This window comes from Pelecanus crispus, chromosome 6, assembly GCF_030463565.1.
Source record: "Pelecanus crispus isolate bPelCri1 chromosome 6, bPelCri1.pri, whole genome shotgun sequence".
Taxonomy (NCBI): Eukaryota; Metazoa; Chordata; class Aves; order Pelecaniformes; family Pelecanidae; genus Pelecanus; species Pelecanus crispus.
The window spans coordinates 60488012-60499297 of record NC_134648.1 but is presented as its reverse complement, the minus strand read 5'-3'; the positions used below and the strand labels follow the sequence as shown (position 1 = coordinate 60499297).

General features: G+C 48.2%; 1 protein-coding gene across 1 annotated transcript; it reads right to left on the bottom strand.

Moving 5' to 3' along the window:
• Nucleotides 1-1504: 1504 nt before the first annotated feature.
• On the bottom strand, nucleotides 1505-10914 carry SLC25A47 (solute carrier family 25 member 47). The gene is made up of 6 exons (XM_009486221.1): nucleotides 10887-10914; nucleotides 4808-4851; nucleotides 4458-4529; nucleotides 4008-4190; nucleotides 2635-2908; nucleotides 1505-1791 (listed from the first exon to the last, which is right to left on the bottom strand). Exons 1-6 carry the CDS (start codon nucleotides 10912-10914, stop codon nucleotides 1505-1507), a joined length of 888 nt encoding a protein of 295 aa, XP_009484496.1.
• Nucleotides 10915-11286: the final 372 nt, after the last annotated feature.

Here is an 11286-nt window from a genome sequence, read left to right as displayed (position 1 = left end):
TGTTTTAAAAGCTAGTTGAAGGCTTAGATTTCAGGAGGACAGTTCTGGAGCTTTTTAGTGGTCACTGTCTGGAGTGGAAGATGCCCCCTTTATTCTTCTCTAGTAGCACCTGAAATTTTTAAGCTTGTCCTTTTAGTACAAGATCCTTTTTTATATGTCCAGAGTAGCTGGCAAATCCTGCCTGCTGCAAAATTACTGTCAGTGTAGTCACAGCCTTGCTGTCAACTGGTATAAGTGGCTGTGGACTAGAAGGTCATCAACTCTGAATAAAAGAGAACTCCAGAAGGTCATCAACTCTGAATAAAAGAGAATGCCAAAAATATAGTCTTCCTCTTTCCCTGAAAAAAACACCCTTTCAACAAAATCTGACAGGGGCTGGATCCAGCCCACTCCAGATGTCATTATCCAGGGGTTAAAATGGGGACAGAAAACATTTATGCTGCTCTTGAGGTGGGATGAGCAAATGAAAGTATTTCTGGTTTTAGTTTGGGGTTGGGTTTTTTTTTTCTGAAGCAATAGTGTGGGTGTTGTTTTTTTCAACTGACATGCCGATGAAACTTTATGCCTTCATGAAAAAGAAATAATTGTTAAGGAAGTCAGAAATTCTCTCAAAATGTACCTTTGACAAAAAAAAAAACATTTGGCTGCTCCTAACGGTGTAGTTTAAAGTTTAAAATTTTGGTGCTGATGCCCCAAGATGTACGCACATTTTAAAAGGTGTAAATCTTAATTACACCCTACCACTTTGCAATTCTCCTTTAACTTGCCTGACCCTGCTAGCGCACAGATTTTATGGCAGCCTTTCCTTTGAGAAGCAAAGAGGTTTTGCATCCTTCCAGGATGAGAACAGATTGCCTCCAAAGCTATGCCAAGCTCCAGAGAGCCGGGGTGCCGTCAGTCTCCGGAAGGGGACTGATGCTCCGACGGCTCAGGGTTGCACAGGGAGAAAACCACACGGTTTACAGGAATCCGTGCCTGGTTTCACTTTCAAAGGGATATAATTGTAGAGTGCTTTGGGAAAATTACAGCTGGGAAGGAAAAGTTGCAGCCTGAAGCACAAATATGTAAGTTACTCAGCGAATGGAATACACGCGTTACATGAAAAGAGCACACGCTGGATAGTGTTAAATCTTACACAAACTCCCCCCAGCTCTTGCCTTGGTTGTGACGATCATTTTCTGTGCCAGAAGAAAACAAAATGAAACCTTAACGAAAATATCTGATCAGACTAGCAGCTTTTTAGAACATAAATATTTGCAAATCTTTCAAGGGCCTAAGCAGCGGCTACAGTCTAAATACATTAACGAGATAAAAGGGAGGTTGTATATAAATCCAAGACTCCCTGATGAGTTTGTAATCCTATAAGAATAAAGCAAAGCCATCAGTCATCCAGCTTTGTGCTGAGATGTCTATCAAAGGAGACAGCATTCAGCAGTTGTTCGTGGATGTTGTGTTACAAAAAACCAAACTAAACAAAATACACCTCTGCACAGAGTGGCACAAACTATTTTTCGTTTGTATAATGATCTGTAAATCTCAGTACAGCTTCATATGTTACAAACACCACCATGTTCACAGGAAAGGCACGAATGCAGTTCAAACCCAGTCCTTTGAAAAGCACTTTTGCACCCTCCTTTCGCACACTTTCTCTAGCACAGTGGATGAGGCCTTTGGACTTGTGCTGGTCCGATTCATCTGTTTGCATCCGTGATTTGATGACATCCATGGGAGTAGCTAATCCCCAGGCCAGGACTCCAGCTGAACCACCAGAAAGCAGCACAACGAGGAAACCTGCAGGAGAGAAGGGAGGAGCAGTTAACTTGAGCCTTGCACCGATAGGGCTACAAGCATCTCAGATTTGTTAACTTGGTTAATTTGCATGGTTTTCAGCCGTTATTTTGTTCAGTTCTTGCAGTTGGCAGTTTTCAGTGATCTCACACAAACCGTGGGGCCTCTTAGTTTCACAGCATACTCATTTTTGCACACATCATACTGGCTCATGCAGAGGCAGCATCTATTTTAACACCGCACGAACTAGATGTGATGCAGCCTGGGAGTACTCACTCCCTCTTCAGCTGGGTCTACTTATTTTTATAATACTCAGGAAGATGGTCTTTGCTGAATATCACCTATCTGATCTTTTCTCAAAGTGGACAGTTGTTTTCTGACCCAAATCACAACTAGGAAACTTAAGTGGTTTTACATTCTGCACCTGGACTTTATTTTCAAGCTCCGGACTGACCCTGATCCATGCTCCACGATGACTCCTGGAAGGTTTGTCCATGTTTCATTTCTAGTTACGTATCCTATTTCTGCATTAAGAGGATTTCATACGTGCATACTAGGCACCAGAGCATGCCGTAAACACCCCTGCTGCAGGGAGAGGAGTAGCTGCTGGGGGACAAGGGCACGCCAGCAAAGCCCTCGCAGGCAGGCTGCTGGCACCCGTGCTGGGAGGGCACAAATGGCCCTGTGACACTGGGAAACAAACACACAGCAGCCCCACACAAGGACTGGAGCTGGGTAAGGTTTTATAGGTACTGGGTGATGTTTGCTGAGAGCCTGATGTCCCTCTTAGCGTGGTACTAAATAAGCCATTTTTGCAGGTAATGCCAGATGCTTTCTGATACCTACCTGGTTTATTTTTCCCAGCTGGTGTGAGCCAGTCGCACAGAGCAGAATAGGTAAGGAAATATATTGCAGAAGAGGAGCAATCCCTGCAGAGTAATGCAGAGCAGCCCTTGTAGAGACCCCCAAGACCTTCCTCCTTGGCAATCACCTTCAGACAGTGCAGAGATCCTCGGTACTTTGGCTTGGAAACAGGCTGGAGAGATGCGATGGAAGGATGTGGGTTCCTCTGAGTCTGCATGCGAACTTTAGCCACTTCACTAGGGGTCATCAACACAACCTGTAACATTAAAAGATGGTATTTTAACCCTTCATATTTAAACAGTGTTTTGATCCCCCTCCTGCAAATTCCTTGCTCCCACCTTTTCAGACAATAATATTACCTGAAGCCAGCAAGTTCTAGCCTCTTCTCCTCTCTCTGTGCTAAATCCCACCCAGCAGCAGGAGGACACGAGTGCGAGCTGCACTGTGCGGAGTGGAAGGTGGGGCAGAAATCAGCAGAGGATATCAAATACCTATAACAACTTGTTAAACCAGGTGGGCATGGAAAAGGGGAGGTTCTCAGCTATAGGGTAGCATACATCAAGGCTCTTGTATGTACTTGTGTTTGGAACTAAGGCCATAAAGACTTAAAAAAAAATAACCTGTGTTAAGTAGAGTCATTGCCTGCTAGGAAACACCTAGAAACCCGACCATCTGGACTGGTCTGTAAGAGGATTGCCTGTGACCAGGCACACATTTCTGCCCAGCACGTCATCAGGGCGCTGGGGTGAGCTCCACCGTGTTCGCAGCACCTGCAGATGCTCCCAGAAATCCATCTGCTTACGGGAAACCTCTCCTGGATTCAGCCTCACCTCCCTGTCCTGGGATCATGCACATTTGCCAGGCAGCGTCACTTGTCAGTGACGCTCCGCTGAGCTTTGAGTCCTGACAAGGCGACACTGGGTACTGCCATTTCTACAGCGATGCCACGCTGGGCTCGTGCAGCCGCTGTCGAAACACTGGCCTGTGCTTTAACACACTTAGTTACATCTTTCTTACATAAACATACCATCAGAGCCACTTGGAAAGTTTGCTGCCTAGGTTGTTTTTCTTCCTTTTTCTGCGTTTGCTGCCAAGGTCCATGTCATTCTTATAAGCGCATTCTTAAGTGTTTTGGCGCTCTAAACCAAAGCTGGCACGAGCTGCCTGGCAGGACTCGGCCATGCCGCGGAGCCGACCAGCGAGGGGTCAGCAGGGGCAGAGCGAAAACAAACCTGCCGGGCTTATTGCAGGCTCCCCTGTGGCCTCCTGGACGGAAAGCATTTGCTGCTTTTCCAGCCTCCTATGTTTGTGAACAAGATCTCTTGTTGTGCTTTCCCTTTCAGCTGGTTACCTACCCGGGCAGCGCCGGCAGCACCTCCGGCAAGAGAAACATCCAGCTTGGACGGCTTCGCATCTGCAGCCCCGTATCGCAGCTTGCAGATGGTACAAAGAAAGTTTTTGTACATGCCGAATGAAACAGAAGAAATCACCGATACTGTGAGGACTGATGCAGACATGCCTTTGTAAAATCCCCAAACCTAGTTGGAAACAGAGGAGAAAGAACACTCTTAAGAGGGAATGGCATGGGAAAGCATCTGCCTGAAAAGACTGGCCATACATTGCTGAGCCAAAGCTTACTTCCATCTTACAGCTCATCGACAAAGCTAAATTTCACCCTGATCCTTCCCGCAACAAATGCTTGTATGTAACTGCTGCCTGTCCTCCCCAAACTGACAGAGGCAGCTCTGCTTCTCTGAAACAAGGATCCGTAACTGGTCTCAGCAATTCTCATGAGAGGTACCTACTTTTTCTGTCCTGTATGTTTCCTGAATGCAGTGCCAAATCCCATTGTAATGCCTCTCGGTCTGAATTCTCACCTAGGAATACAGGGGCAAGTTTAAAATGCAGGCATCAGATTAAAAAAAAAAATCAACAAATGCCATAGCAACAAGCTAGTTAATTAGCCATAAAATAGCAGCCCCAAACAATTTACTTTTTTTTAAGAGAAAACAACACAACCAAATACAGTGAAATATGTTGATGTAACAAAGATGAAAGCATTATCATGGGACTAGTTTTCTAAAAAGGGGGGGAAAAAGCAAAAGGGCCTGTTTGCTTTCACTTTGTAGTCAAGAAATAAAGCTCCAACCTGTACCTTCACTGTGTCCAGCGGATAACCCACTGCTGTGCTTAGACCACCTGAAACAGAGAGTGTATTGGAGACGGTTAACAGCGCACATTGCAACAGATTGTTTTCCCCCATTGTGGCAAGTCATTAGGGGAACGGCAGAAAAATGCAGCTTCAGAGCCCTGCTGTTCTTGGCACCAGACTTCTCTCAAGCTCCAGCAATGACATTTGAGCCAAGAATGACAGAGCAAAAAGCGCAGATTTCTCTGCATGACCAAGACACGCTCAGAGGAGGAATCCGAGTGTCAGGGGAAATGTATCAGGAGGAATAACACCATGGTGCAAGCTGGGATGGGGGGAAACACAGAAAGCGCTGCTGTGAGGAAAGCTCTGTGCACGCCGCCAGCGCTGTGGGCTCTGAGCAGCCCTCTGAAAATGGACTTGGCAGGAAGGTTGGAGGGATGACTTGTACAGTATTGGACTCTTTCTGTTCCCTCTCTCAGCTTAGGCAGTACAGCATCTTTGGACCGCGACCAAGGAGCCTCACGTGAGGTGCAGAGCATGCCCACTCACACGAGGAGTCTCTGGAGCAATTTTGGTTCTCCATGCTTGATTTGGAAATATTAAGTAATAAAAGCAGTGGTCACAAGGTCATTAATAAAAGAGGGGCAGTCCTCAGGCATTACAGGTTCTCAGCAACCTGTCTTCCTTCTTGAAGGCAGGAGAGGTACTGCTGCTGCCTCCTGCATGCCAGCGACTGGACACATCCTCGCTGCACTTTACAAAGCACATCTGCAGCCCTGGGTGAGGAATTAGGGTCCACGGCACCATGCTGGACTAAGCCTCTGAAGCGCATCTCCTGCATGCACCAAATACGGCTGCAAAAGCAGAGCAAGGAGCAAAAGCAAAGGTTGCTTGGAGCCCTGGCAGGCCGGTGTGACGCCGGGGCCGGAGGGCGCGTGCAGGCGCAGCACAACCAGCAGCACTGCTCTGCGGTGAGACCACCCGTCCTCCGCTGCTCGGGGCTCAGCAGGATTAAGGGGCAGCGAGGGATTAGCGCCCGGCACGCACAAAGCCAGCGTGCTCGGCAGCATGCCCCGCACGCCAGCTGACCACAACTCCCTGCCTGTGGCAGTGACAGCAATTCCAGCATGCTGGGGGGGGGGGGGGGGGGGGGTGTGTGTCAATCCTCTATCGACAGCCAGGCTCATTTCGAGACCTTAAAATAGACACTGGAGTTAGAAACGCATTAATCCTATGAGACAAAGTTACTGCCTTCATGGCAGATAAGGAGAGCAAAAGAGCTCCAACATGGACCTCTCTTGGTTGCAGTAACAAACAGATCACCCACTGTCCCTGCCTTTACCTCAACTGCATTTCTCAGCTCTGATCTAAATGCATCTGTTGGCAGATACAACAGATGATAAAGGGTCTGACTAGCCAACTTCCTCCCACCACATCAGCTGCCAGGTCATCTGAGAGGAAATTGGGCTGGGGATCGATGGAACTGTATCCATGTTATTTAGACAGAGAGCAAGTTCATAAAAGTACTGGATGAGCCCTTCAGGGAGCGAGGCAGTCATAGATACAGTGCAGGTCTGGTGGCTCACAGGTTGGAAACTGCCTCATTGAGTCCTTTAAAAAAAAAAAAAAAAAAAAAAAAGAAGATACTTTAAAATGTATTAGTTGCTGTGGGCATTTCACTAGGCATGTTCACCTGTGATTACATGGCTGCTTGGGAGTTCTGGAAAGCTCTACTATATTTAAGAGTTTTACATTTGGGAGTTTTACCAGCTCCTGGTGTGAGTCACCAGGAGACAATCCCAAAGTGCATTACTCAGAAGAAAACAACTGACAGCATCTTGCCTGAAGAAAAATGAGGTTTATTCTGCAAAAATCTCTATCAAATCTGCCACCAGATAAATAGCAATGAAGAAGAAAAATGGGCCAAGAAACCACCTTCTGTATTTCAAAACCAAAATGAGATCAGATTGAAAGCAAGATGGCGAGGGGGAATACACAGGCAGAATACTATGGCTTGAAGGAGCAATGCCTCTGGTCTGAGCAGAGTGACAACGCACAAAGTCATCCGGGGCCACCTGTACTGTCCCAGATTCCCAGCCATCAGCCAGAGGCAGACTGCAAACACGGACCCTGCCAGCCAGGGAAGAGCAGCACATAAGTCAATGTCAGCGTGACTGTGCTGACCTCAGAGGTGCGGTCCCCTGGCCCAAGAACCCCGCCCAGATGGGACGATTTGGCATCGCATCGGTTTCAGACTTCCTGAACCTCAGAGGCAGCGGATGCGGGCTGACCAGATGCTGGTGAGAAGGGGCACCATGTGCCTCGCACACATAAGCCCCAGCTTGCTCCACCAGCTCAGGAAGGTAGGAACCTTGGATCACGCACATGAGGTACCAAGGCTGTTTTGGGTCAGTGTTCGACAAGAAGTGTCCTCCTTTCTGAAGAAATTGCCCTGTTCACACATTAAGATGCAGGGACAGCAGCAACATAGACAAAATAAAACAAGTTTTCCCCAAACCAGCCTATTTCCCATTGCTTCTCAGTTCCAGGGGCTCACCTTGGTGCCAGCAAGGACCAAACATCACCACTTGGGGGGGAGATCATAAGGGTAAATTCTTCGCTGTTCCCACCAAAGTGGATATGTGAACACCCCAAACCCCCGAACAACCACAGTCTGCCATGAACTGTGTGCACTCCAAGCAGTTAGGTTTTCCGAGCTGAGGAGCTCAGCCAAGTCCATCAAAGGCTGAGGAAGAAAGGCTCTGCACAGTGTCATGCAATATAAATAGCCTGGGACAAAGATAGCATGACCCACATATACCCTGTTTGCACAGCAGAATTGAACAAGGCCAGCAATGTATAGCATTTGTATGAGAGAGGGATCCTGTGGGACTGCTGCTGTGTAACACTGCACTAGCTGTGATGAAAATAAATGGCAAAACCAGGTGAATGATCTTTTCTGGGTTGTAGTGAGCCATTTTTTATGCCTACTTTATCTGAGATGTTCTTGGGTATTGTGCAGAGGTTGCAGCATCCCCTACACACACACACACACAGAGTGCAGGGTCAAAACTGACTTACTCACAGTCTCTTCACAAGTCAGGCAGGCAATTCAAATAAGGAGGGATCCCGGCAATCAGCAGAGAGCAAGTGGCAGCCTTACGGAGCTCACTGGGCTCACTGGCTCCGAGCTGTTGGTAAGCACCTGGCTGAGAGGCCCAGGGAGAAGCAGGGATCTTGGTCCATGCGCTGGATGGGTAGACAGCATCTTCCAAAGACCTTTACTTTCCAAAGAGCTGGGACCGTAAGAAGTGCCCCATATCCTAAACAAGCAGAACTCCATCCAATAATGTGACCCTGGCAGTGGCCAGCAGGAGCTGTTTTAGCTGTAAGGACAAGGAGACAGCATGTTCCCTCCATAGGTGGGCTATTTTATCTACCCTTGGACTGCATGTGACTGGTGTGTAACCTTGCAGCAGGACATAGAGAAGCCTGGGCATGCTGCAGACCGTGCTGCACTACCAACGCTGGGTGAACCTCAGCTTCCCCTTCCCAAGTCTTTGCGCCTGGCACAAGAATCAAGTCATCCCCTAGTTATCAATCGCCCTAATCGTCAATACCCATCCTCTGCTGTGGCCCAGGCTGCTGCTGTAGCAGGGCTAGAAAACACACATGGAAAACAGGGCTGGAAAACACACACAGGGAAATTCAAGTTGGAAGGAACCTCAGGAGGTCTCTAGTCCAATCTCCTGCTCAGCTTTATTGGCCAGGAAGGACATCCTTATAGATGAGCTGCTTTTGAGAACATCCAGCCCCATTTGGTGGTTGTTGAAAGTTTCCACAGTCACTAAGCATGCTTCTCTCACATTGTTTCTATCTGGAGTCACAGCAGGTCACTGGTTTTTGAGCTGAAGATGCTGAGCATGTTCCATGGCCACAGAAGAAATAGCTCAAAGGGGATGCCCAATATTTGTGCAGGTGCCTGAGCCAGGCTGGATCATTCCATGGGATTCAGAAGGGCAGCATCTCTGCTGTTTTTCAGAGGTGCTTAAGCCATGCTTTGTCCAAAACACTCTGAAAACAGATCAAGGCCACAAGAACATTATTTACTAAACAGAATTTCTGTTATCTGTGCGGCCTCTTGAGTTGTTTGACGTGCTTCAGCTGGGTTTGCAGCTTCCTTGGGAATGCAAAAACTGCTTCAGCTCTAACAAACATAAGCCATGAAATAAGCTCAGCACCAAAAACTTCTCAGTTGTCACAGGAAAGCTGTCCCACCCCTGGAAGCTGTCCCGTGTCAAGGTAGGGAGCATGGCCTTGAAGCCCTGCCCAGGTACCTTGCCCATGTCTATGTGCAAGCTCCCAGCAGGGAACAGCGTGCCAGAAAACACCCCTGTCTGCCAGTGAAAAGTTGCATTAGCGCTCTTAGAAAAGCCCTGAGCTGGACACAGGTGACAGGATGGAAAATATTGCTCTCAGACACCCTGAGGTCAGCAAAGTGCATCAAAACAAGCAAAGACATTTCTGGTCCCAGCTGGAGCTCCCCCCCAGCCTGCATCCTCCCAGGCTGCGCCTGCTTCCAGGGCACCCATGGGAGACACTTGCTGCATGGCCAGGTGGCACACGATGCTGGTGCCCAGACAGGGAGGCCCTGCACAAACCACTTTGCATGGGAGCGGGGGCAGAAGGCTGAGGAGAAAGGCCACTTTGAAACTGTGTTTTCAACTTTCCACATTCCCTTGCAAAGGAACTTTATCCTTAAGTGGCTCAGCTCCAACTGTGCCAACAAAAGCAAAGGAGTCCAAGCAGTGAACGCAATCGTCGCTGCCCCACCATTAACATGAAGTCTCAGAGGAGTTTTGGTGAATCCCTCCAGGATGGACATACCATTGCCAGCCCCAGCACAGGACTCCCATCTCCACTGGATGCTCTGAAGTCAGCAAGGAAAGAGGAGGAGACAGGCAAGCTGTCGTGGAGGGGTTGATTATATCCCACTCTCCCAGGAAGGATCCTTCCCGAGCAGGGTCTCCCAGCACCCCAGGAAGGCCAACACCCAAGCAACAGGCACCTCCAGGGCTGGATGCTGCTGAGATGCCAAACCTCACCCCACTTGCACATTTTGGGTCACAAGCAATAAGGGGCTGCAGGGTAGAACTCATCGTGGTCCTTCCCAGGAAATGCACATCTGCACCGGGACCAAGGCTGCTCCTGGTGAAGGAAACGGCCAAATTTCAGCAGATCTCAAAGTGAGACCTGACATGCAGGCTTGGGCTGGGCATCTCAGCCATCTGGCAGGTTTATCTGGCCTTTCTGGCAGCAGCAACCCCAAGGCTCTTGTCTTGGTATTTGATACTCTGCTAACTCTGATGATTTCAGAAAAGAAATGAGACCAGTGGCTACATTTTGTTGTTTAAAACAAAGCTGTGTTTGGGCAGTACATGCTCTGAAAATGTCTATAATTAAATCACACTTTTATAATCTTATTTTTATCTAGCTATATCTATGTATTTTTATATATAGCTAACCTACTTTCTCCCAGGTCGAAGCCTGCTACGTAGCACGCCTGCACTGAAATTACCATCACAGTTGCAAATATATCTTAACATAAGATAATGCAAAGGTCATTCATTCAGACCTTCTTCACTGCAAAAAGCCATACCTCTACCCCTCCCGTCTCACAAATCGCATCCTCAGCCCTCCAGAGCCACAACCCCGACAGCCTGCCAGGACCCCCAGGCACCAGACACGTGAGGTTTCACTGTTGGGGCAAAACTCATGAGTCTGTATCTGGACACAACATATTCCACTTTGTCTTTTCCTATCAGAGTTTTGCCCTGTCCCGCTACAATTATACTGGAGGAGATTGCAGGGCAATGACCTCAGCTGACCAAATAGCAGCACTGCCTCTCCAATAGGTCTGTGAACCTGCTCTGATGACATTTTACATTTAATGAAGAAGAATGCACTTTTAACAAGCAGCCCCCATCGAAAGACTCTCAGCTCTGCCATTGAGACCTGCCCATTAGCTGAACAAGAAGGAAACACAGCGATCTGCTTTCATCAACAAGCACTACGTATTTACCTCCAATGGCCCCGGCAATGAAATCCATCCAGACTGAGTCTGCTGCCTTAATTACCCTGCTTTAGCGTTAGGGAGGTAGAAGAAGGAAGGATACCGGTTCAGTCTTTCCAGAGCACCGCAGGTCCTTCGGAGACAGAGTGATTTGCAATATCCTGCTGTCTTTTCTTGCCTGTGGGAATTGTGAGCCTTGTGGATACTTGATGAATTTGTACACTGGAGGCAGAGACGGGAAGCCTGGAGCTGTTCCAGGAACACAGTGAATAAGTAATCCTGTGAAGCCCTGCAATGCTGTGCCAGAGCCGCTGTTCCCAGTGTCTTTCTGCTTGGAAAATCACAAGGGGTGGTGTCTTGCAGGGTAACGCTGGCTGTGAAGGGGCCATTCCCTGTTGTACCCATTCCC